Source organism: Orbicella faveolata, unplaced genomic scaffold (genome assembly GCF_042242905.1).
Source record: "Orbicella faveolata isolate gen_17 unplaced genomic scaffold, um_ofav_v1 contig_3, whole genome shotgun sequence".
NCBI classification, from domain to species: Eukaryota; Metazoa; Cnidaria; class Anthozoa; order Scleractinia; family Merulinidae; genus Orbicella; species Orbicella faveolata.
Genome location: NW_028301558.1, coordinates 22099205 through 22125740, shown reverse-complemented (window position 1 = coordinate 22125740; position 26536 = coordinate 22099205). Strand labels below are relative to the sequence as shown.

At 39.6% G+C, this 26536-nt stretch overlaps 2 protein-coding genes and 1 pseudogene across 5 annotated transcripts in view; 2 read left to right on the top strand and 1 right to left on the bottom strand.

Annotated features, from left to right (window-relative positions):
* Window positions 1-1471: 1471 nt before the first annotated feature.
* Window positions 1472-7248, top strand: LOC149106881 (microfibril-associated glycoprotein 4-like). Of its 3 annotated transcripts, XM_089297433.1 has the most exons (7): window positions 1472-1560; window positions 1984-2049; window positions 2217-2533; window positions 3071-3220; window positions 3404-3526; window positions 4218-4598; window positions 6425-7248. In XM_089297433.1, exons 3-7 carry the CDS (start codon window positions 2224-2226, stop codon window positions 6691-6693), a joined length of 1233 nt encoding a protein of 410 aa, XP_089153559.1. In that variant the 5' UTR covers window positions 1472-1560; window positions 1984-2049; window positions 2217-2223; the 3' UTR covers window positions 6694-7248. The 3 variants fall into 3 exon arrangements, with proteins under 3 accessions (XP_089153559.1, XP_089153561.1, XP_089153560.1); XM_089297435.1 differs by having other exon boundaries at window positions 1556-2049; window positions 6431-7248; XM_089297434.1 differs by having other exon boundaries at window positions 1556-2533.
* Window positions 1497-26536, top strand: part of LOC110068317 (microfibril-associated glycoprotein 4-like) — a 39246-nt pseudogene continuing 14206 nt past the window's right edge. The window contains exon 1 of the transcript XR_016209619.1: window positions 1497-1560. The product of XR_016209619.1 is annotated as a microfibril-associated glycoprotein 4-like (transcript). The remainder of the gene's footprint in view (window positions 1561-26536) is intronic.
* On the bottom strand, window positions 14897-25581 carry LOC149106880 (DNA topoisomerase 1-like). The gene is made up of 18 exons (XM_089297438.1): window positions 25531-25581; window positions 24478-24538; window positions 24174-24208; window positions 23746-23913; window positions 23039-23268; window positions 22861-22924; window positions 22309-22389; window positions 21473-21517; window positions 21235-21305; window positions 21073-21100; window positions 20681-20762; window positions 20371-20470; window positions 19669-19738; window positions 18007-18198; window positions 17423-17473; window positions 17052-17146; window positions 16653-16802; window positions 14897-16032 (listed from the first exon to the last, which is right to left on the bottom strand). The coding sequence occupies exons 1-18, from the start codon at window positions 25540-25542 to the stop codon at window positions 15930-15932; spliced, it is 1638 nt and encodes a 545-aa protein (XP_089153564.1). The 5' UTR covers window positions 25543-25581; the 3' UTR covers window positions 14897-15929.

The following is a 26536-nucleotide window of genomic DNA, read 5'->3' as shown; positions in this document are numbered from 1 at the left end:
AGTGAATAATCAGGGCTTGGGTAACTAACACTTCAAACCGCTTTGTTTAACTTATTTTTATTCTGTCCGATTGTTTATTCTAGCCCACCAGGTGACAAATATTCATTAACAAAAACTGGTAGAATTCTATTGAAGGCGATGTTACTTCCCAGGACGGTATCACAATAGACGGTTTTCAATAGAAACCCAAGATCATAAGATAAAAGTTGACTCTACTGGAACTTTTAAATGTAGTTATATTGAAATTCAAGGTCGATTGGACAGGCGCTAGTCATGACATAAATATGGCCTCCTGGGAAACTAAACACCTTTTAAGTTTTAGAAACCATGGTAGAATTACCGTGGAATTGAGAAAACATTCAACAGAGTTGTCCTTTCAAAACTAAAATTAACTGAAAGAAATTCAACCCATCTTTTATGGGTGACTATAGGAGAACGGCCATTCCAAAGCAAATGATTTAAACTTCCTCGATAGTTTTCATCACATAATTTTAAGTCTTTGCCAAGGAAAGCCTTTGCTAGGGCATTGCCAAGGTGGTTAGAATATTAATATCACACAAATGCCCAATCATTTATCTTCATGGCAGATATTAAGGTTACCATGGCAACGAGGCACCTGTTAGCTTTAAGAACTTATAATTCAAAAACGACTCGGTGAAACACGTTGTTTATTACTGAATTGTAATAAGCATTTTAAGATAAAACTCCTTTGAAAAGTTGAAAAAAATCCTTTCGGGAATTCGGAGTCACCCTTTAAAAATTGTCGAAAATTTAACATGAACCCCTTGAATGAATATTTTAAACGTTGCAAAAAGTTTTACCTTTACATGCTTGTCGCATTTCAATAACAAAATATAAGGGTCGCCAAGTCGTTGTTTTAGTAATAAGGTCCTAACTTTTTAGCAGGTTTTACAGCTGCTATGGTAACCTATTATGTGACAAAGATGACCAAAATGTGTTCACTAATTATTGGGCATTACTGTGATACCACTATCAACATCATTTGATAAAGATTGGTAGTATTGATCTATCAAAGTATAACCAGCCACCTTAAATATTGTTTTTGTGGTTTAATTCTTACATATTTTCCTCAACGGGAACACCGCGTGTTGCAAATAAGCCACAACAACTAGTAAATGTCGAAAACATTGTCTGAAATTATTTCACTCGCAGACAGGAACATAAACAAAACGCCCATTCTAAAAACATCAATTTATTTTCCTAAAACTTAAAACTGAAAACAGCGCGGCTACGAGATCACTGCGGGCTGTAGCGGGAACACAAAAGGAAGTATTAGGAACAGAATTAAAAACATTGATGACATCCCGCGCCTCGTTTTACAAAAAAAGAAAGCTATTCACTATTAATTCAAATTTGAATAAAGGAAAATTAAGTAGTTCTAACAAACATTGCCCGGAGGTCTTTAACTTTCCATAAAATATAAAGTTAAATTTCAACATGATAGTTTACTGCAGCTGGTGTGCAAGCTGCTTATGCTCATTAACAGGCTTAGCTTTGCAAGACCCCCATCACAGTATCTCGCCCAACCGCTATCTTTCAGTAAGTTTATATTGGTTGTTAATTCTGCTATTTACAAAAATTAACTCATCCACAACGTATGTTGGAAAAATGTCTTTATAATTCTCGTGCTGTATGATAGTATTGTAATGAAATTGATATCGTGATTGCACGAGCTAAGGTGCGCGTGCTAAGATGTATAACGGTTGTATTTGAATGTATACTCGCAAGAGTTCTAAGACTAAGAGGCGGTTATATGGCGAGTACGGAATGCGCAATATACTCGTAATACAGGATATATAAGGGACTCACGTTATGTAGTGGCCTGTGTGTGTTAGTAGACTTACCGTGTACAAGTAAGCTGAACGTTAAGAGTCGAGTAATTAAACCGTTGGCTGTTGGACTCTTTGAGTGGAAGTTGCTGTCGCTCGCGCGCGTTACAGTATTTTCTATTTTATTACGCAGGAGTCGACAATTTCTCTGTTGCGGTGCCGTAAAAAATCGAGGAAGAGGAAAACGTGAGCCAGAAAGGTTAGAGCGACAAAGAAGTTTAAAAAACTCCAACTTTCAAGTACCCAAGAAGAGTCAGATAAAGCCAATGATTTTTTGGTGGAGCCTATTAATTGAACGATGCCTTGAGTTTCGTGAACGTCTTTCCTAAAATTAGTAGTTTTATATTTCTTTTAATCTCCGCACAGATACAAAATGTTGTGGACTGTTCGCTGCTTTTTGCTCTTCGCCGGCTTCTTTATGGATCGCGTATCTGCTGGCAAGCAATGCAGAGAGGAACGGAGCATAAATGGGATGGCTCTACAGGGGTTCATCTTGAAAAAGTTCTTCGTTAGAGCTCTTCACGAGTGTGATATGAGCTGCGAAACAGAAATCACCTGTCAAAGCTATAACTACGTCTTAGGAGAAAAGTCGTGCGAACTGAATAACCGTACCAAGGAGGCAAGGCCCGAACATTTCCGCTCAGACCCGGCACGGTTTTACAAAAGACGCTTGAGCAACCGGGGTATGTGCGAAAAAACTTAAGGAAGCTTAAACACAGACGTTTTTGAGAGGCGGAAATCAACCAGAAGTCCAATGCTATCGCCAAGGAAAGAATAAAAAACTTCCAGTTTCCGTCATTGTTTTAAAAGAGTCTGTGTTTACGATTTCTATTAATGCCTAAAATCTCCCCGAAGTAATGAAACGTTGTTTTCCCAAAAATTAATGCTCGTTACTGCTACTGAAGGGCTTTTTCCTTCGAGAAGAATCTCTAACTAGTGCCAAATTTTAATTGGCCCTATTTGCAACATTTTCGCAAATTTCATCCCTGGAAGTTTTCTGAGTAATGGTTCCCTGAAAGTAGTTACTTATTTTATTTCGATATCGCCGTATCTCGATGAAATGATGAACTTTTCTCCGGTTTTTATTATTTTATTAAAAACAAGATTTCTGTGGGCAGCTATCAACCTCCATCTACAGAAGCACTGTTTTTATCATAATGGAAACCACAATATAACTGGTAAATTTGTACTTTTTTCCTCTCTCCTTTTTTTGATCCAAGTTCCTCTGGGTTCCATTCCGGAGCTCCCAGCGCATTCATGTCAAGAAATAAAGGCAAGTGAAGGCAAAGACACCATTAGCAGCAAGTACTGGCTGGATCCAACTGCGAATGGAACGGCAGTTTTGTTTTATTGTGACATGGACTTAGGAGGTTACTGACAATCATCTTTCATGTCATTTCTGTGTTGTTTTTAGCATGACTTGGGTTTTGATTTTGTTGATTTCGTCTCTATTTAAGATAGAAGTAAACTCCTGCAAGTCTCTTCAAGTATCACAACATTTTCATCTACTTTATAACACTGAAAAGCTCTTTTTTTAATCGTTTGCAATGTAGATGTCGATGAATGTATCACCGGCAACCACGACTGCGACGTGAATGCAAACTGCACCAACACTGTTGGCGGACATAACTGCACTTGTAAGGAAGGATTTACTGGAGATGGTCGCTTGTGTTCAGGTAGACTCATCTTTTCGTGTAAAACTTGGGCAAGCTGTAATAACAGTGTAAAACGTCTGCTATCTCTTGGATAGGATAATCTTTATTTATAATATTTGCTTCATTACATAAGCGATACAGTTTCTGATGGAGCTACAAAAACATTTGTTCTGAATACTGAAAGGGCATAGCATGATTTACTGTCCCAAGGAATTTGAGCCCGAAGTATTAAATACTTTCCGTGTGCGACGCGGGTTTAAAAACTCCAAATTTTACAAAGAATGTGTAAGCTCATTAGCGCTTTTGCCACCCAGAAAATTTTGCAGTTTTTGAAAGCCAATTTCCTTTCGAATATGGGCTCTATTCAGTCCAACTATCATCTCTTTATTATATGACGGGGAAATTACCTCACTGTGATTGGCTGAAAGCAGACAAATTTATGTGATTACAGTGCTGTGCAACTTAATGCAGGTGCCCTCGTATTTTATTTAGTCATATGATAAATGAGTAGTCGTACAAAAGCTCGTATCACTCGTAATGGAAATCGTAATTGTATATGGATGTTACACAAAAGTAAGTTCGTATCGCCATATTTATGTGCCGTTTTTCCTCGCCATAAACGGCGCCTGCGGGGACTCCGCAAATGAAAAAATTTCTTCCAGGAACAAACTCGCTCCATATTGCAATTTTCATCATTTCTTTTTTCCTGCAGCTTACAGAAACTGCGATGAAATCTACAAATCTGGTGAACGAAAAGACGGTGTGTTCACCATCAAACCTGACAGTTTGCCTGCCTTTGGTGTGTTTTGTGACCAAACAACAGACGGCGGGGGGTGGACAGTATTCCAGAAGAGACTGGACGGTTCTGTTGATTTTTTTCTTGACTGGAGCGATTACAAAGTTGGTTTTGGTGATCTGAATGGTGAATTTTGGCTTGGACTGGACAAAATTCACCGCCAGACCTCAGATGATTACAGCATGCTGCGTGTGGACTTGGAAGACTTTGAAGGGAATACTGCTTATGCCGAGTATAACAAGTTTGGGGTTATGAGTGAGAATGACAAGTACAAGCTGATCCTCGGTTCTTACTCAGGTGATTCGCTTTGTTTCCTGTCACTATGTTTGTGGTAGCAAGAATTTGTAAATATATCGATACAGTTAAAAACACATTTAAACGCAAAAAAATCTGATGGGTCAAAACAACAGCTAGGACTGCTGAAAGTTTGAGAAGCGAATCAATTAACACCTTCCACACAAACAAAATCTTAGTAAGCTCATCTCTCGTTCTCGAAGTTTCAAAATGAGACATTCACATTGATTTTTTTTTACTTAGTTGTTTCTTTCTTTCTTTCTTTTTTTTTTTAACACGACGGTCTGTTATTTAAATACAATGAGCCTTACATTACATTTACATTACATATTTATAATAAAGTTTCCATATAACGCGCGCTCTGATTGGCTGAAACAGCGTGCTTCATCAGAGAACAGAGCACGGGCTGATGACATTAAGCTGGCTTTCAAATTTTTGCTTCGGAATTTTGACAAGTTTGACCTAAATGAAACATCCCCTGTGATTGTGACAAACGCAATGGAAAAAAGCTCTATGTCTACAGCAAATATGGCTCACGAAGACCATTGTTAGCAACAGTAGTGTGAAAACTGTACTAAAATGACAAGTTTTGCTAGATTCCCGCCGACAAAACACGTAGCGAAATAAACAAACTCTCAACCTAACCAGTGCTTCGATAAAAGACATTATATTTCCTACGAAGGCGGAAATTATACAAAACAACAACAGAAAACAACAATTGAGTTGTCTCTGTTTATAATGAGAAGCTTTATTTTTGTAAAAATGTTCAATTTTTCAAAGCAACACTTACATGCAGTGTACTAACGCTCGCTTGTTCTCTGGTCTTCTCAGCGACGTGAACCGACGTGTGACCAGCTCAAAGCTTGCTCTAGATATTCTCCTCTGTGTTCGGAATAGAACCAGTGGGAGCAGTTTACTCTGTCTAACTTTACGCTAGTTCGGGCAATCTTGCTGCAAGCGGCAGCAAGCCGTAAGCTTAAATAACTGTAGATCCTTTCAAATTCAACTCAGCATTTCGCATTTTCACCCGCAAGCTTTGAGCTCCTGGTTCCGTAATTTCCATCGGAAAAGTGCACGTTTTCATGAGCCACAATACGGCCGGATTCCTATGGACTACAAACCTTAAACCTGTCTTTAGATTCTTATTTGAAAATTAACTAAAAAGCGAACTTTGAAGGCATCGTTCTTCTCTTGAAAGCCGCTCGAAACCACACGAACCTGAAAGCTTAGCTGACGTCCAGTTTGTGATTGACAGCTGTCGCTTCGTTAGCCAATGAAATTATTTGAACAATTCTAACAAGGATTGTGATTGTCGTATTTTAGCGCGCTTTATCAGAGAACAGAGCACGGTTGACGCCACTTTTACTCGTTTGGAAAATAAAGTTTGGTTTGAAAATTCAGCCGAATGCGTGGGGAAATTATTGGATTCTTTATCATAAAACAAACAAAGAAGCCTCGACTGTGCTCTGTTCTGTTGTAAAGCACTTAGGAAGCGATAGAGCACTCAAGAAGAAGGGAAAAACACTCGACTTCGTCTCGTGTTTTCCCCTACACTTCTTTCGTGCTCTACCGCTTCCTGCGTGCTTTACAACCGCAGAACAGAGCACAGTCGAGGCATCTTTATTTGTTAAATATTGCTTCGTTCCTCGAGATCAAGGAATGTGTCTTGCTCTTCAGGACGCCTTGATCATCATAGCTTTAAAGATCAATGTGTTATTACCATTCCCACTCCCCCGAACACACAAGAGAAAAACTTTCACTCGCACGATTTATTTTCATTGTTAACTTTGCCTTACTTACAATAGTTAATTATTTTTTAATCCAATCAGCTTCAGGAACTGCTGGTGACTCTCTCTCTATTCATGATGGTAAACCATTTTCAACTCGAGATCAAGATAATGATGACCATGACAAAGGCTCTGCCAAGAGGTTTCAGGGAGCCTGGTGGTACAATAACTGTCACCAATCCAACCTGAATGGCATGCATCATAATGGCTCTCACTCGGCTTATGGCGTTGGCGTGATCTGGTACTACTGGAAGGGACATGAATACTCCCTGAAGAAGACCGAGATGAAAATGAGACCAGTGGATTTCTAAACTTTTCTCTTCAGTTTTGTTTGTGCTAAACACTGACGAATTTTTTAAGCTAAAATGACAAACCTGAGGCAAAAACACTCGTCTAACCCAAAAAAAACGTTTCGGTTACGCAAGCACGGCTGCGCTTTCCGAAAACAACCACCGCACGTTTATATACTTGAATCTAACCACGTAAACTTTGAGAGGAGAGAAATGTAACGTGACGTCATCATTAGGCTTATAGAGGCATGCTATAAGCTAATGCTATATTTAGTTAAAAGTAGCTTGAAAATGCTAACACACTTACGCTTACAGTTTCCAATCGATAATTATTATTATTATTGCTGTATTAGTATTTATGCCCAATTTTGTAAATTATATTCAGTATACATCAAAGTCAGCGGTGACATCAAAATTGATCTTTAACTAGAAACCGCAAAACAGAGAGATCTCCGAGAAATTTTACTTTGTTTTTACTTTGCTTTGTCTTATTTAACCGAAGAACTTGTGATTGCAATTTTTTGTGCGGTTTCCACCTTTTAAAATATGTAGAATAAATGTAATTATTATCTGCCACTCTGGTTGGTTCATTTATAGTTAAGCACTTGCAGTCCGCAATCATGCTGGGAAGCTCATAATTATGATTGAGGGCTCATAAATATGCTGGGCACGCACAGCAACTATTGCTTTCGGAACATCGCTACAAGTGCTGAATCAGCAAAATATATTTGGTCAACAGTCTTTTCTGTTTTGTTCCAAATACTTGAATTCTTTTCAACGAATATCATAAATAAATAAATATCAGGCTTTGTTAATTAACAAAGACGAAGGAAGTTGCATTGTGGGCTACGGATAAGACTGACCTGCTATCACCTATACATAGTTTATGTCTGTTCAATTGCCTACAAGAAGAAACTCCATTTCCGAGTCTCATTTCAAACAACTCTCTGATGAAGAATTCTTTCAGTAAACGTCTGGTCTCCTTGTTAGATGATTAAAGACTACCGCTGATGACTCAACAAAATTTTTTAAAGAATGAGTGAGAAAAGATTAACATCACATTTTGTACCATGGTTACACACCACAGCCTGACATTTTGGCCGGGATAACAGTCATGTAAATTAAAATATAAATAGTTTAAGTTTAAGATGATTACCTGCTGTCGCAAAGCCAATTTTGTCTGTTCAGGGCTTTAGTTATCTTTAATTTCCTCCAACTGTAATTTCTGTCTACACAGATAAGAAAATCTCCCTGGGAGAATTCTATAGAAACCGATATTACGTCTTATGACAGTATTATCCGTTAAATAGTTTTAAAAAGACAACGAAGATGAGAGGATAACAATTGACAAGTAAATTTGACTAGGGTTATATTGATTCAAGAGCGATTGAACAGGCGCTAGTCATGATATTAATTTAGCCTACACCTCTTAAGGATGGTGCCTCCTTTTGTAAGTGCGCACACCGCAGGTTTAGGCTCCAACCGCGCGCTGGGGTTGACATTGACTTCTCAAACTCATTAATAGTTCATCAAGTTTTAAAAAAGGAAATCGCAAGCGTGACGGTGTTTACATCGATTTTTGACGATTTTATTCCTCTGTTTCCTCGTCAGTTTTAGTCTCGATCGAGAAAATATATCAAACACTCAAGACAGTGTTTGACCACATTTCCAAACACCTCGAAGTTCGTCATTAATACTCGGCTGCGCGTCGTATTTTCAACTCTCGTCTCGGTGTTTGGAAATGAAGTCAAACACATTCTTTCGTGCTTGATATATTACGTAATCAACTATGCTACCAAGTACACGACTGAAATGAAAGCAAAATTTTCCTACCGTGTCTTTGATGTCACCAACGAATACATGCACCTCGAAGCTTCCACAGCACTGAGGAAGGTTATATTACACCATTAAATGATCAAATTGAAAGATGAAAATGAGCTTATTGAACTATCTGTGTCATCATTACGATCTAGTATGTACAGAATTAATCAGAATTCACTCTTAAGTTATTCCACAGAAAGGAACAGTAGTGAAAATTTTTAAGCGTAACGTTGCAGAATAAAAAGTCAAAGGAAAATAAAAAGATATAATAATGGTAACCAATGTTGTCTAAGCTAAATAAATGGCGTTTAAAAAATATTTTCAACTTGCTGTTTTAGATTGTTGGGTTTGGGGATATGTGAGGAAGAAAAAGCCGAGAAACGCAAACAGCTTCGATGGAGCTGTCTCGAATTTTCTCAAAGACATCTATTAGCCCTCGACATGCCGAGCAACGATCTGACAATTGACAAAATATATAGCAAAATGAACGCTTGAAAAATAATGGACTTGGCCGCCACTGAGCTGTGTTCTATTTGAAATACGTGATTCCGACTGGTTCCCTCATCGTTTGTTATTTGATGATTAATCCACGAGCGCGCGTTGGATATGAGTTGGCTATAATCATCTCATACCCTACAAGCACGAGTGGAATAATTGTTTTATTAATAACGCCCCCAAAATGTAGAAAACTAAAATAAAATAACAATAGAAACGCCCCCCCCCCCCCCCCCACCCAAAAAAAAAAGAAAAAATCAAGCGTACGCTTACCTTTGTTGAAGAGTATGGTATAATGGCTCACGTACCATGATGGCTAAGCCAAAAAAAAAAAAAATAAATAAAATAAAATATAAAAAAATACCCCCCCCCCCCCAAAAGAAAAGAGAGAGAGAGAGAGAGAGAGAGAGAGAGAGAGAGAGAGAAACGCGTACGTTTACCATATTGGAAGGGCATCCAAAAATTTTGGCAGCAGACAACTGCAATGTTCAACTCACTCGCGCTCTAAAGGGATTTTATCGGTAGAAGAGGGAATGGAGATGGTATGAGTGAGCCGTTTCAAGAGCCTGTTCTTTCATCCTTCCCGAAAATTTGGAATTTGTCGAACTAGTATCTTTCTACATTCAAGTACCATTTTGGATCAATTTACGAGATGTACAAACTTTCTGATCCATGATGGCCTCATAAATAATCTCGATCACAGATCTCGTCCACAAGAGATCTGGGAACGAGATAACCTCTAGGCTCGATTTCCAACCGCTGGGAAACGAGCCCGCGGAACAAAGACCGGACCCGAGGGAGTAGCGGAAAACGAGCCTGGATGGCCTCATAAACAACAAAAATATCTCATCTTGTAGAGCAAGCTTAGAGCTACCAATTGCTATGTCGCACATGATGGTCTGCGGTTTTGTTACTATTATGCGCACGCATGCCATGTGCGCCTGTTGTTGAATATGAACCGCCATGTTTGATTAAACCTTGTTGTGTTGTACCAGTTTGATTCATTCAATTCCGCGAGACACAATAGATTGGCGACGAGGATTTAGATCCTACGCAGCAACCAGAGAAACTTCGAGCTTTCGCCACTATGCCGATTGGAAAGATTGAAGCGTTTGACGAAACGAACGACGATTGGAACGCCTATGTGGAACGTATAGAGCAATACTTGAATTGATCGCCAACGAAATCAAGGACGACAAGCAAGTGGCCGTAATGCTAAGGTTAATGGGAAACAAAACGTATGGATTACTACGCAATTTGGCCGCCCCAGCCAAGCCATCCAGCCTGTCTTTCAAGGCTATCGTAGAAACACTACAGAAGCATCTGTCACCGAAACCACTGCTCATAGCAGAGCGATTCCGCTTTCACAGAAGGAACCAACTCGAAGGTGAAACCGTAGGTACTTACGTTGCTGAATTAAAGAAATTGTCGCTGTATTGTGAATTCGGAACTAACTTAAATGACGCGTTAAGAGATAGACTAGTGTGTGAACTACACAATGAACTTATCCAGAAACGACTGCTCTCCGAGCCAGATTTGTCATTGGCCAAAGCGTCAGAAATTGCCTTAGCAATGGAAGCGGCAGCGAAAGACACACTAGAATTGAGTCTGAAGTCAACAAAATAAGCAAGGATAGCGAAAGAGTTCCAAAAGGGAAAGATGATGTCAAATCAAAATCTCATTGTTATCGATGTGGGGGTAGCACACACGAGTCAGCCGAGTGTTACTTCAGGAAGGAAACATGCCGAAAATGTGGGAAACTAGGCCATATCCAAAGAGTATGTCGCCCAGGAAAGAGTCAGAACTCTACCCGAAGACGAAGGGGCGAGAACCCCACCCTTCACTCGTTCGAGGTGGATGATGAGCGCGATGATGATAGCTTGGTGGCATCCCTAGAAGTCAACAATGTTAACCACGGGGTAGTTGGTGACGTCATCTGGGTGACACCAAAAGTTAACGGCCACACACTGAAGATGGAGATAGACATAGGTTCAGCGATATCTACACTCCCCTTGGAGACGTACAAGGAAACCTTCCCAAACACACCTCTGGTTGACACTACCGCTATTTTGAAAACCTGCTCAGGAGAGAAGATAACACCAGAAGGCAAACTACTTGTTCGCGTGGAACACAACAACCAAGTCAAGGACTTAACATTATATGTAGTGAAAACACAAGGGCCGGCGTTGTTTGGAAGAGATTGGCTACACGAGATACAACTCGATTGGAAAAGGATCTGTGCTATTTCAAAAGAACAGCCGACACAAGACACCCAGAAGAAATTAGAGAGACTCATAGACGACTATAGTGAAGTGTTTAAGGATGAAATCGGCACATTTAAGTCAGCCGAGAAGGAACTCGCGTTGAAGGAAGGCAGTCAACCAAAGTTTTGTAAAGCAAGGCCTGTCCCATACGCCATGAAACCTAAGGTCGAGGTGGAGGTGAAACGTCTAGAAAAAGAAGACATACTGCACAAGGTCAAATTCAGGGACTGGGCGACGCCTATTGTGCCAGTTGCCAAATCAAACGGCACAGCTCGAATTTGTGGCAACTATAAGATCACAGTTAACCCCCAGCTTCAGACAGAGGAGTACCCACTCCTAAGCATCGACGACATATTTGCTAAGCTGTCAGGAGGGCAGAATTTCACCAAGATTGACCTCAGACAGGCCTACCATCAGATGAAAGTGGAGGAGGAGTCACAAGAGTACTTGACGATTAACACCCACGAGGGGTTGTACCGATACAACCGCCTCGTATTCGGGATCACTTCAGCCCCAGCAATTTGGCAGAGGTCTATGGATCAAATCTTAGAAGGGGTCGAAGGAACTAGTTTTATCTTAGACGACATGATTATCACAGGAAAAGATGACAAAGAGCACCTTGACAATCTGGAGGAAGTACTGAAGAGCCTACAGGCAAATGGCCTACGAGCAAACCGCGAGAAGTGCGAGTTTTTCCAGACGAAGATCACTTACTGTGGACACGAAGTAGATCGGCACGGATTACACAAGACTCAAGAGAAAGTTCATGCAGTTGTTAATGCCCCAAGACCAGAGAATGTCCAGCAACTCTGTTCATTCTTAGGCCTAGTAAACTACTACCATAAGTTCTTGCCAAACCTTGCCACTACACTCAATCCCCTTAATGGACTCTTGGAGCAAGGAAAACGATGGAAGTGGACCACAGAGTGCGAGGAGGCCTTCCACTCAGTAAAGAAGCTGATCACATCAGATATGGTGCTCACCCATTATGATCCAGGACGGCCATTGAGACTAGCCTGTGACGCCTCACCAGTCGGAATTGGGGCAGTTTTATCGCATATCATAGAGGATGGCTCAGAGCGACCCATAGCCTTCGCATCACGTACCCTAACCAGAGCAGAAAGGAACTACTCCCAAATTGATAAAGAAGCCCTAGCCTTGGTTTGGGGAGTCAAGAAATTCCACCTTTACCTGTTTGGTCGTCACTTCACACTCGTGACAGATCATGAGCACCTGACCTCAATTTTTAATCCCAGGAAAGGAATACCAGCAATGACAGTTGCTCGCTTGCAACGTTATGCGTTGTTTCTAGCAGGGTTTGAGTACAGTATTGAGTACAAGAACACAACCCAACATGGAAACGCGGATGGATTGTCACGCCTACCTCTAAAGAAAGCCTATGACAAGGAAGTAGTTGACCCAGTGGAGATTTTTCAAGTATCCCAGATAGAAGTGCTGCCAGTCAATGCAGATATGATCCGTCAAGCAACTCAGAGAGATCCGGTTTTGTCACGTGTGATGGAAAACACAAAGCAAGGGTGGCCAACCGTTAGTGAGAAGGAGCTGGAGCCATTTCAGAGGAGGAAAGATGAGCTCACCATACAGGATGGCTGCCTTATGTGGGGCTCACGAGTAATAATCCCACCCAAGCACCAGGCACAACTGTTAGCTGAGCTCCATGAAGGCCACCTTGGAATTGTTAAGATGAAGGCCTTAGCCAGGAGCTACATGTGGTGGCCAGGGATGGACAAAGCAATTGAAGAAGTAGCAAAAGGGTACACTGGCTGTCAACTTACCCAGAACAACCCTAAGACCGCTCCACTTCACTCATGGGAGTGGCCAGCACGACCATGGCAAGGCATCCACATTGACTTTGCTGGCCTATTCTTAGGAACTATGTTTCTGATTGTTGTAGATGCACATTCTAAATGGCCTGAAGTGATACCGATGACTACTACAATTGCCAGCAGAACAATTGAGGAACTAAGAAAGCTCTTTGCCACACACGGCTTGCCAGAACAGCTTGTAAGCGATAATGGACCTCAATTCAAAGCGGATGAATTCGGAGATTTCATGAGAAGTAATGGTATTAAGCACATTAAGTCAGCTCCGTACCACCCAACCACAAATAGAATGGCTGAACGTTTTGTACAGACATTCAAGCAAGCTCTCCGCGCAGCGCTGACGGAAAAGAAATCTATCTCTTGGAAGCTGGCAAGCTTTTTGCTGGCCTACAGATCAACCCCACATGCCTTGACTGGAGAGACACCAGCCATGCTCCTCATGGGGAGAAACATCAGGACAAGACTTGATATACTGAAGCCTAACTTACGGAAGCGACTGGAAGACAAACAGCAAGATCAAGAGTTACGGTCAAGTCACAGCCCTGCCAGAAAGCTAGAGTTAGGCCAAGCTGTCGTTGCCCGAAACTACAGAGCTGGAAACAAGTGGGTTCCGGGGATCATCACAGCTCACTCGGGACCTTTGTCCTATGAAGTCAAGGTCGCACCCAATACAGTATGGCGACGGCATGTTGATCAACTCAGAGAGTCTGCAGTGACTCCAAACTTTAACAAGGAACACTACACACCGCAACTAAACCCAGCGGTGTTGGCAGTAACACCACAATCAGCAAGTAGTGTGGAGAATGAAGAATTACAGGTTCCCAATATGAGTGGCATGGAGGAACCATGGACCAAAGATACACATGTGGACAACACTCCTGACAACCCTCCTAGCAGCCAAAGCGAGACCGTGGTTAGCAGTCCGGCAACACCATCATGCAGACGTTATCCCCTTCGGCTACGGAAGCCACCAGAGAGACTGAACTTGTAACTGCAGTGAACTTGAGCGTTATTAATAGATTGTGATTTAAGGGGGGGGGGGGGGGGGAGGAATGCTATGTCGCACATGATGGTCTGCGGTTTTGTTACTATTATGCGCACGCATGCCATGTGCGCCTGTTGTTGAATATGAACCGCCATGTTTAATTAAACCTTGTTGTGTTGTACCAGTTTTATTCATTCAATTCCGCGAGACACAACACCTATATATACTGAATATAGCAAAATAGTTTTATAATTCTTGTTGTTAACGCGGGTTTCATCCACTATCCCAGGCTCATTTTTGTACCACGGTAGGTTTGCTTGTACGCAGCAGGGCGGCCAGGCTATGACGGAAAAGTTTAGTATTAAAAGGCTCTGAAGTTTATTAGATAGACTTTATTAATCCCACAATGCATGGCATTGCCTTACTGCCAAATTTACAGTGGCTATGAAATATCTAAAATTCTCAAACACATACTAAACTAGGCGGCGAAAACCTGTCCTTGCGTACATAAAAATACTTCCCAATGTAAAACTAACGAGCAATTTTAATGCAGGTTTCCATTTAAAGAGTATTGTCCTCAAAGAATATGCCCTACACGATGCAAAGGTGTAGAGCAGTATACGATACCACTAACAACTAAACGTGCTGTATGACAAGGAACTTGTTGATCATAAAACCCAGCAAGATCTGATGAATTTAAAATCATTTCTGAGTTTATCAAGTCAATTATTTCACTCATTTTAAAGTAATTTCAGCGAGTTTTAAGAAATATAAGTTAATTTGACACGACCGAAAAAATTAGATCTCGGGTGGTGTTAGAAAATTCTTTAAAGTTTAATCGCAACAACTTTGATCTGCCAGAAACGATGAACGAAAACTGGGGTGTTGCACTTAAGAACGTTATAGATACATTACAATGTTGTCAACTCATTTACTAGGTTACCCAGCATTCGTCACAAAAGTAAAGTAATCACGAGTCATGTTTCGTCCGTTTCCTCAATGATAAGCTCGACGAAACATTCTGATTCCGTGGTATGCTATGCAATGAAATTTGTTGCAAGTTGCACCAAACATTGCTTTTAAATTGCAACACAGGTTTAAGAATGTTTTCGTTTAGTGAGGCTAATTTAAATGCATACAAAATAATTTTAAATTGGCAGCCATTTATGAAAAGGTTCTATGCCAAGGGAAGTTTTTTTTAGAAGTAGCGCTTAAGGGAATATCCGTCGACCATAGCACTTTGCGTATGACGTCATTGGTATGAATTGTTCCGTTCGAAACTCACTCGTCAATCTTGTGAGTTGGGGAAAAATCTGCCCGCAAAGGAGACTTGTTTAATACGAAAGAACTGTTGAGGGACAGAGAAGGAAAACAGATAGGTTTCGAACTCGACCGAATTTCAGGTAAAGCTGAAAAGTACTGTGGTAGCAATGTTTGGCCACGAAAACAACTGTGATGGAGGGACATTCGAAAATCACCTGTTGAAATTTTCTACGGTAAAATGTAACATTCCATTTCAAAATAAATAATTAATTACCTTATACCATATAATGTACAATACAAATGGAACTACTCCTGGATAATTTCCAGACTTGTCTGTTTCGTTCCCACCTTTTAGCTTTCTTAATTTGTTTTTGTCCCATTTAGTTGTGGCAGCTAAAATCTCAAATCATTCGCGCGCGCTCCATCGCTGAATAATAATAATAACAATAATAATAATGATAATGATAACAATAATAATACCATAAAATTAAGTTAAATTAAATTGAATACCACGACAAATGCAAGCATAGTGTGAACTAAAATTGGATGATTATGACGCTAGCTGTAACCGAATAAAAGCCAAGATCAAAAAACAAAGTCTTTGTCCGACATGTCTAGAGCCCAGGCGAAATTCTCTCGTTGTGTTTTGTTGTACACCTTCTCTACTGGCACCTCGTGCTTTTTGCACCTGAAAAACAGCAAAAGGAAATTGATTTATAGTAGTTTTAGACATTTTCGAGTTGTCCCTAGCAAAAGGTACTGAAAGGGAAGCTCTACCCCTGATGACAAAGCTTGTCAAATCTGGCGCACGCCATCTCTGAGCCACCCCGCGCTACTGACTCCACAACGTGGACACTAAATCGTAGCGGTCAACCATACGGGCTATCATCAGGTGATCACGTTTCCACAACAGGGGGGGGGGGGGGGGGGGAGGCCATTTTGAGATCGCTAGTCTTGATAACAAATGGCGATTCAGATTGGAAAGGAGTACATCGCGGCTTTCTGCGCATTCGCTGCAGTAAACAATTGATCACGTGACAGCCTCCACGTGTTTGACGCAAAATATCAAGCTCTGAGAGTAATTTCGATGCGAGTGATTTTCGCGCATTGATTATTGACTTCTCTTTGAGTTTCCGCTTCAAGCGAGAAATACCGCTTGTAGCGCAAGGCTTTGGTCTGTGGGTCCTTCAAATTGGTATTCTCATGTTACAAACGAAATCTCTGTTTTCTAACTCACGGAAACTTCTTTTGGGTTCAGAGGTTATCAAATTGTAACCGACATATAAAAGTGCTAGAGGTATCACTTACCACGCCACTGTGATTCGTGGGTCCAGATAATTCAGCTTTGAGGTGCCGAGGGCAATCTCTTTGTTTTCTTCCTTATCAGTAGCTGTTACTTCCAGTTTAAAGAGCTGATCCTCCAATCTTTGAGCCTGTGCTTTTTTCTTCTCTAGCTGCCTGAAAATGTAGAGTTAAAGTGGTATCATCACATATCTTCGTTCATTCTCCGTGTTGATCTTCCTTACACTTACCATCCTTGTTCCATTGCTTTGTTGTTTTATCTTTGGGTTTATTGTTACACTGTACGTTTTTCTTTCTTTCTGAGACTTCCTTTCAACTAGATTTTCTACACCACAGAAAAGAGACTTACACAAACTGAAAACGTCACAGTAATCAAAGTCAAAACATAAATACTAAACAGCATACTTTATCGTTTTCTCGTCCTTGCTTTCTTTAAGTTGAATTCTCAATGCCTTGACTTCTTTCTTGGCTTCCTTGATAGCTTTCTTCTTGTCTGCAATCTGTTAAACAAAAACCAGACCAGTAGCGGTCTTGAGATGTTCATCGCATATTGTTTGATTCATATTGAAAAATGTTATTCAAATGACTCTGGAGTCTGAGAAAAGCCAATGACCAAGACAAGATAAAGCTAAGGCTGAAATGGGGTAAAACCCCTTTTTGTCGAACAACATTCTTACAGTCTAAGAGCACTAATTCGTGTTAAAAAGAGAAAAAAAAAAGCGTTTACGTGAACTCCTGAAGAACGGTTGTCAATGGGACTATCCAACACATCATACCTTATTTTGCAGATTTGACATCGATTTCTCAAAAGTCTTCGGAACTGAACGCTGAAACGAAGACAGATAAAGACAAATAATTATTTTTAGGATTGTTCGTAAATTCTGCAACACATGGGGCACTATTCCCTTTGTTTCGCCTTTAGTACGTTGCAAATGATTGGTTAGAAAACAACCAAAACCAATCACGTCTTGGTCACGTGTATCATTCCGCGCTTGGCGACGGTTACGTTTGTTTGCTTCGGCTTCTGTCATTGGCTCAGTGTCTTGTTTACGTTTGTAGTGGTTAGACCGTTTACTTATTTTGTTTTGTTGTTACGGCATTTGCTTAAAAACGTAGCCTGACAATAACGCAGCCGCCCCTCTTCGCTCACGGCTACTTGAACGCTTCACGTGAGAGTAAGTTAACGATTTACGGCTAGAATTTCCAAACTGCTGACGGAAATCTTTCCGAATCGCTCACGAAACTCCAAGCCAACCGAGAGCGACGAGGCGAGATGCACTCAGTACCAAGTACCTTATATTTCTCTTCCCAATTTCAATACAACGGTCCAAAAGAACAAATAACCGGATGATACGCGTACCTGATGGTTACATAAAATGGCCACAGCACGGTTTGCTCGATTGTAAGACAGCACTTTAGCGTTGACATTATCCTCAGATTCTGTCAGTTTATTCAGCTGTTCTTGTAGTGTCATGGAGGCGTTGTATGTTCGAAACACCTTGGCAGTCAGTCCGTCCATCAGCTCGGTCAAGTACTTGTTCAAGGACGTTGTCTGCAAAAATCAACGGATTATTCAAAATAATGACTTGACTTGGCTTGCATTACTCAAGCACCATCTGATCACCACTCACAAACTAGTCATAATGCTAATTTGAATTGCACTCATCACTTTTACCAATTCCTGGTTTCCACTATGAGAGACTCCAGCAGTGCAATCGACACTGTATGCGTTGGGTTATTTTCTGATCTTTTGGTAAAGTATTTCAGGTGCATAGTCCTAAAAGATCTGACCTGTTTTATCTTAAAGGAGTTCAGTCACGGCGGTATTTTAAGTTCTTTTGGCCGCGCACAATATTACCTTAAAATTGAAGGAAACCTGGGAATAATACTTTACTAAGATAGAAAAACACCAAAGAGATAATGATAAAACATAAAGGAACAAGGATGGTAAAGGATGGAGAAGATTGACACGGATTACAAACTTGGAAAATTTCCGCTAAACTTCACAACATGTGCAAACTGTGACGTAGCTCCACCTTTAAACTAGGGAGTTTAAGCAAATCACTACGGCTGGTGCTACTACGGATGCCCTAGCTGAAAAGGTCTGGGGAGAGTACGTCTCGGTGGTCTGCCAAATTTTAGCGAAATACAAAGACGAAAGAAACATCGGCTAAGGAGTTTAAAATCTCTTTTATTTAGTTTCTCACAGCCAAATGGCTTCGCTCACAGGACGATGGCCGTTATGCGCCTCCCTAGGACGAACAGATTATTTCTGAGCGACAGCGAATGCTACACACTTTGCACCATAACAATTTGAAGGGTGAAATATATAATTTCAGAGAAATATATCTCAAAGAATATCGGGTGAAGAACACAAATATATCAATACTCAAAGAAGCAAAATAGCATCATATAGTTTTCCAGATATAAAACATCTTCACAAACCCTCAAAGCAAACTTAACCGAAGAAAAACAACCTCGTGCTCAACACGAATATTTCAGTTGACTCACTTCGTCATTCCAAAACCTTTGCCAAAACTTATCGTAAATTCAGAATACGGATTTACAAGCTTATGAGAGGCAACCTTGTCACAATCTTTGACTTGAATTGACTTTCAAGGATATAGTATCCAATGGAGTTCTTAAATTGACGAAATGTCCGTTGAAAAGGGCCAGAGAAGCGAAATAAACCCGACGTAGTAGCCACTACGGCAAAACATCCCGACTCACGTTTTCAGATTTCACGCTACGGCTGGATGCAACCGACGTACATGCGCAGTGTCTCATTTTGGGGGAAATTTACTTCCGGCAGCCGTATCAGCGCCAGCCGTAGCGTCCCTTATAACTTCTAAGAAAGACTCATGCGAATGTTATCTGGGTTGAGACTGTTCTGAATACAACTCCCAAGAAGGACTGCAGACCCGTTACGTCGAGCTTGACAAGCAATCGCCTACAGAACTTGTAGAGATTCTTGTTCCACCCAAATTTCGCCTTTTTCTTTCCAAACGAAGGATATACTTACGGTTAGTCTATCAAACAGGTCATCGCCATCCTGTTTTCTTTTCATAAATAGATTAAGATTCTTGAACACCCGTCAGAAAGAAAAACAAATTGTCCAAAAAAAAGAAAAAAAATGATTCAAGTTCTGACTTATCTCGGCTTCGTCTGATTCAAAGATGATATTTTCACATTCAGTTTGAGTTCTCCAGTAACAGCTGCTTACTTGTATATTTTGTATTCTTTACAAATATCTTTTACAGTCAAACCAAGTGACGCGTACCCCTCAAGATTACATTAATGAATTGATTATTTGAATATTGAACCCGCCAGTCGTTTCAAGAAAGCAGTAATGAATTGATTATTGGAAAATTGAACCCACTAGTCCAAAGAATACGGCTAATGGATTTTAAGTTCAAAAAATACAATTTAATATTGATTTTTGAAATGACTAGCGAGTTCAATGTTGAAATAATCAATTTATTATTGCATTCTTGAAACGACTAGCGGGTTCAATATTCAAATAGTCACTTCCAATCATTAAAGTAATCTTGAGGGGTACGCTTCACTTGGTTTGACTGTAAACGTCTGAACCCGCTGTTCTTTAGATAACCAAAGATCAAAATCTTCCCAGTGGAACTGTATAAATACGTTCGTTGATTAATGAAATAAGGAAGACAAAGATACATGTACGCACAAACCACGCATGGATTAGAGAAAGGTTACCTTCTTTTCCACTGGCACAAAGTTCCAATAACGCACAGAGTCTTTACCAAGGAAATCAAACTCAACAACGTTCTCCTTGTCTTCCCACTCTTCGTGTAATTCTAGCGAGAAAAAGGATTCAATTAATTAACCAAATCATTTATTTAATAAAAAAGACCAAACTCGAAACTTGACAATCAAAGCCTGAAAAAAAGAATGTGTTTCTGTTTAAACGTTGCCACATTTGTGGCATCGATAATTGTTTGAAGTCTCTCAAAAACACAAAATGATGAACCACAGGAGAACCACAAAATGTTTATCAATCTACTTACTAATATGCTCCACTCTCAACGAGCAGCAGCCTACAGTGTCAGCTGTTTCTTCATCCTTTTCATGCCCAGCACGAAGAGCAAGCTGAAAACGTAAATCACAGAGAGTCCTGATCACCATACTAAATGAACTTACAGCTGGCCCAAACAACATTCCCTAAAATAAGAAGTGATGTGTGTCACAATGATCCACAAAATTTTTCAATGACCTTTTTACTCCAAAACATGAGATAAATTAAATGTACAGTGTATATGGGACCACTTCACGGAATTTGCTTAATTTGACAAAAAAAAAAAAATCGTTTGTGTCAATGATGGATTTATCAGAGAATTCATGGGCACATGAACGGAGATTAAAACTTTTCCTTGCAAACAAGAGTGTTGATTTCTTTTACCTTGTCAATAAAGTAGAGAGCAACACCTCTGTGAAAACAAATACAAAAAAGGAAACTATTAATAGCAGAACGATACAGTAATCTTAAATTTACCTCTGGTATGTATGAAGCACATTCAGGTGTTTGTTGTGTAAGAGCCCAGGGATAGCATTGTTAACAAACCTCTGTCGCAGTCTCATTTCTTTTGATTTCCAGTCCCTTTCATAATCCTCTCTAATTCTTTTGACACAGTCCTGTAGAAAGACTTCAATAATAATTTATTGTGACAATTCGCTTAAACTGGGTCTTTCTCTACCATTGTGATCATTAATAATTGATATATAATTTTAGCTGCCAAATGAGTCATTAAATTCAATATCATAAAGGGCAGTACATACATTGCACAGTACCCACTATTTACCTTCAATTTCCTTGCCGTTTCATACTTTTGCCAGTCCTTTTCACACTGTAATTTAAATTAATTTTTTTTAACATAAAGAAAACAGCTCCTTGTCTCTTGTCACATGACCACATTTCCAACCTATATTCATGAGGGAACCATCAGAGACAAAACACACCAGAAACATTAGCAGCAGAATGTCAAGTGTATGTATCAAAGTGGAAGTTACTTATAGTGTATATGCAGAAAATCACAACCAAGTAGGTAACAGCTAAAGAAAGACACTAGTAAATGTGCATAGATATAAGTGTGGGAGATGTATGGTTAATGCAGTGGCTTCCAGATCAAGCACTGGTCTAGACTACCAGTAATCCCTCTACCGCTTAGTCTGTCGTGCGTGATGCGAAAGAAAACTGCAATAAAAAAAATGGCCACAACGGACTAAGCGAAAGAGGGACTACTCGTAGTCTAGTACTGGTTAGGATCACTGTGTCATATTCTTAGGCAAGACACTCTAATCTCACACTGCTCTCCACACCCAGGTGTATAAATGGGAAAGGTGCCCTGCTGCTAAAACCTGACAAAATATTATGCTGGGATCAAACCTGTGAATCATTGGCATCCCATCCAGGGGGAGTAACAGTAATTTAATCGCTGACAGTGAGGCTGTCTGAGTGCCACTTAACACATATGTATAGTGTGATAGCTCATTGCTCTTAACAACAGTTTTTATTTTTTCACTCAAATTTGAGACATTTCTCTCGTGATCAATGAATGACGGTTAGGGTTAGTGACAGACGAAATCTGGTTTTGTAGCTAAGTAGATACAATATCCTTCATCTACAAGTAAATCTTACCTTTAACCTGGATGTGGGATTCAACATGACATACTTGTAACTTCCTTGAATGTTCTCTACCCAACAAGCTAGCCAGGAAACCTTCACAAAACAACAGCAAATAGAAATTTCATCAAGACAAAAAAAGTGTAGGGCCATGCAGAAATAAGAATTATGCTAATGAAACTGTTATTTGTCACACAAAATGTACTGACAAACAAATTTCAATTACCATAAACTTAGAGCTTTGAAAACTGACATCTGTCAGACCACAACTGTATTCTGTCACTTCCAAAAGCAAATCTACATGTGAAGGAAGGCACACTGTTCAAGAGTTTCATTATGGGCCGAGTACCAGGCGATTTGACAGGCTGTGAGGTCAATTTTTCCCACCTGGTTTGGGAATCCGGGGAAAATTTTTCTCATAAAGAAGCTCAGTTCAAAAAAAATGTTGCTTGCCTGTGAAAACGAGCTGTCCTCCTGCTGAAAATGTTAATGTAAACCCTGACTGTTACAAAAATACTTTCCCTGCCTGGACAAAATGTCCCCATACTGTATTTAATTTTGTAATACCTTATTATCGTGAATAACTTTTTGCCATTTGTGCCCTTCAGGAGCTTCAGGAACTTTGGCACCTCTACAGGAAAGAAAGCATCAACAAGATTCTTTCAGAATTAAACATGCTTATTACAATTAATATTTGTTTATTGTAACACAGTTGCAACAAAAGCACATTTTCATTGACACATACTCGCCAATGTTTAGGATAAAATCTTCGGGCATCGTCCTCTTCTTAAACTTTCCCTGCTTTGGATGGTCTCCACGTCCTCGGAACAAGCCAGGAAGTTCAATCTTGAAGTTGCCCACTCTCTGTTTGTGCCCATCCATGAGAGAGTAGCCATACTCATTTAAAATTTCCTCGTTTTCTTTTTTCAGTTCCAGTTTTTGTTCCTCTGTCCAATTTTTTCTCTCTTCTGCTTTCTGCAGGAATTAACAAGAAAATAACACAGATATTCATTTCATCTTGCAGCCTGAAATAAAGTAATGTAAGTTATAGCTAGTGATTATAAAGCTCTAGGTTTGAGCTCTAGCCAAATTGATTTCATGGGCAAGATGTTTTTCTCCTGGGGCACCTCTCTCCACACAGATCATAAAATATTACTTTGTTGTAGACATGGTCTGATTGAGAGGGAACACACACATGCCTGTCCAGTACTTCTAGCTGCCTTATGCTATGTACAGAAACTGTCTACTTGTACTCATAAACTGCCCACCAATCACTTGGATTAATATGGATCTTTTTACAATGACTGTTTTTTCCTTGCAAGACGACAGTCCTTGATATGCAAAGTCATCATCACAAACACTTAGTACATGTACACTGTATTTCACTGCATTATGTGCAGTATTGTACCCATATCAGTCTACTAACAGAGTAGATACTGTGCATTATCATACCTTCACAAAGTGTGCATGCGTTTCTTTGAAGTCACACTTCTTGAGATCTTTGATCACTTTGCGCTCTTCGCTTGTCCTCTCTTTCCTCCAGTCTTCAAAGAAGTTCTTGTTGAAGATTTCTTTGCTAGTGTAATCATGGTCAAGCATCCTAGCATAATATGACGCAACCTGAGAATATGGAAGCACGTGTCAGTGTCTAATACTTATAACATGATGACAGTGATTATAGAGTAACTTAATTTGAGTTTGCTGGTAGCCTGCAAACCCTTAAAACTAAGCCTTCAAAATCTGTAAAAGTCTAAAAGCTTAAAAAAGGGTAAATCCAACGACAGGTATTCTTAATGTGAACCCAGGGCTTAAGATAGGAATTTTATCTCTACTTTAATCTGAAGCATTGGTAACAATTCAAAGGACAAGTCTTTTCATACCTCTTCTGCTTGTACACTAAGCTGCATATGGTCCCCTATAAAGAGAGATTACATGCATTTCAATAATATTTTCTCAAAATGTATTGACATCATTTGCATGTGAAAAGTTTAAACAATTAAGCAATATGTAGGGCAATTAAAGGGGAAATAAATTTTGTACATTAACTTTACATTTTTATGGCAGGGCGTTTCAAAATGAAGCTGCATGTATGTAAAACAAGAACCACAACAAAACAGTTCTAAACAACAAACAGAAAAACACTAGAGTGAGTAAATCAGTGAGTATCAATCAGTAACAACTTACCATCATAATAAAACTTCACATTGCCAGGCAGAGGCTCGCACGCAGGTGGAAAGTACGGTCCCTAGAGAAACGATGATCCAGGTGATCACAAAGGTTATAATATTCTGTCATAATGATACTCTTACAGTACTTACATGTATCAGTTAAACATGTGAGAAATCAGTCAACCAGAGTCTGTACAATGACTGTTGATGAGAACTGAGACTTGGGAAAGACAGTCACTCTATTACACTGTATATTTAATTAATACATGTATATAGATTTGTAGCATTCATGTGCACGAGTCAAAAGAGTAAAGAGTACATGTAGATACATGTACATGTAAGAGTCTCAAATACACTACACAAAAAATGTCAGGAAGCAAATTCTTATCAACACCTGAGCACATGTACAGGAACTTCTGGATTTACAAGAGGTGATTTAAGCAATAGACCACAAGTTTTTATGGTTTATAGGCTGATAAACCACACGGGATGTTGGAAGAACACGAGACAAATTCGTAAATCACGAGCCACGGGCTCGTGATTTACGAATTCTTTGAATGTTCTTCCAACATCCCAAGTGGTTTATCAGCCTACAAACCATAAAAACTTGTGGTCTATTACTTTTATGTAATAATTCAGAAGACACGCAAAATTTCCATGAGTTTACTGGCACAATAAACCATAGCTGATTGACCAATCAGGGCGCGCACATTGATTTGATTATTATATAATAGAATAATATTATATCTAAGCATGAACTCTGGTAGATTTTTATTTTCATTGGGCCTTAAAACTGCTTTGATTGTAAGAAGTGATAATCTGAAAAAGGACACTTGTCATCTCAAAACAATTATTGAAAAAATCGAAATAAAAATGCAGCGCCGCCTTTACTTGTAACTAACACTCTAAACATCTAAATTATCCTGTTTCTTCACAAGTCAAGTTGTGGTCATATGTAATAAATTATTAACTTATTGCTGAATTGCTGACTTTACTTATGTTTGCATGTTGGCATGAATGCACCAGACAATGGTGACAAGAAAATGATAAAATTAGAAATTGTGACTACCTTGTGTTCCATGTGTCGCCATTTTACATCTTCAGGGAGTTGCTCTTCTTCCCACCTGAAGAATGAAGACTAAGTTACACACAAATGTACATTTTTGTATTCATTAAAAAAAAAAAAAAAAAAAAAAAAAATACAATTCTAGGAGAAGAATACCAACACGCATTTCTGAATCCTGAGTAAAGCTTCATGTAATCAAGTGTGTATATTGATATGTTTTGTCATTTAACAACATCACAAAAAAAGGACAGGCATTGTAAACAAACCATTTCCAAACTTCAAGCACTTTCCGTGTGCGACGCGGGTTTAAAGACCCCAAATTTTTCAAAGAATGTATAAGTTCAGTATTGTTTTTGCCACCCAGTTTATGGAGACATAGACTTTGAAAGTTACTGAGTACCATCTTTTGTGTCATTTCTGTGTTGTTTTTAGCATGACTTGGGTTTTTATTTTGTTGATTTCTAGTCTGTTTATAATAGAATTGGGCTCCTGGATTTCTCTTTGGCTATCACAGCAGCTTCATCTACTTTATAAAAAAACTTTAACAAGTTCTTTCTTGATCGTTTGCAATGTAGATGTCGATGAATGTATCACCGGCAATCATGACTGTGACGTGAATGCAAACTGCACCAACACTGTTGGGGGACATAACTACACTTGTAAGGAAGGATTTACTGGAGATGGTCGCTCGTGTTCAGGTAGACTCATCCTTTTGTTTAAAACTTGGGCGGTTGTAATAACAGTGTAAAACGTCTGCTATCTCTTGGAAAGGACAACCTTTATTTATAGTATTTGCCTCATTGCATAAGCGATACAGTATCTGACGGAGCTACAAAAACATTTGTTTTGAATATTGAAAGCGCACAGCATGATTTACTGTTTCAAGGAATTTGAGCGCGAAGTATTAAATACTTTAAGTGTGCGACGCGGGTTTAAAGACTCCAAATTTTACAAAGAATGTAGGAGCTCAGTATTGTTTTTGCCACCCAGAAAATTTTGCAGTTTTTGA

What these genes read in the sequence shown, in the direction of transcription:
- LOC149106881 (XM_089297433.1), top strand. Translation starts at nt 2,224, where the DNA reads ATGTTGTGGACTGTTCGCTGCTTTTTGCTCTTCGCCGGCTTCTTTATG. An exon ending in AAGACGCTTGAGCAACCGGG is followed by an intron (nt 2,534 to 3,070) that starts GTATGTGCGAAA and finishes TTTTGATCCAAG; the next exon opens with TTCCTCTGGGTTCCATTCCG. An exon ending in AGATGGTCGCTTGTGTTCAG is followed by an intron (nt 3,527 to 4,217) that starts GTAGACTCATCT and finishes TTTTTCCTGCAG; the next exon opens with CTTACAGAAACTGCGATGAA.
- LOC149106880 (XM_089297438.1), bottom strand. An exon ending in GAAATGAGACTGCGACAGAG is followed by an intron (nt 21,101 to 21,234) that starts GTTTGTTAACAA and finishes TTGTTTTCACAG; the next exon opens with AGGTGTTGCTCTCTACTTTA. An exon ending in ACCTGTTTGATAGACTAACC is followed by an intron (nt 18,199 to 19,668) that starts GTAAGTATATCC and finishes TGATTTTTGCAG; the next exon opens with ACAACGTCCTTGAACAAGTA.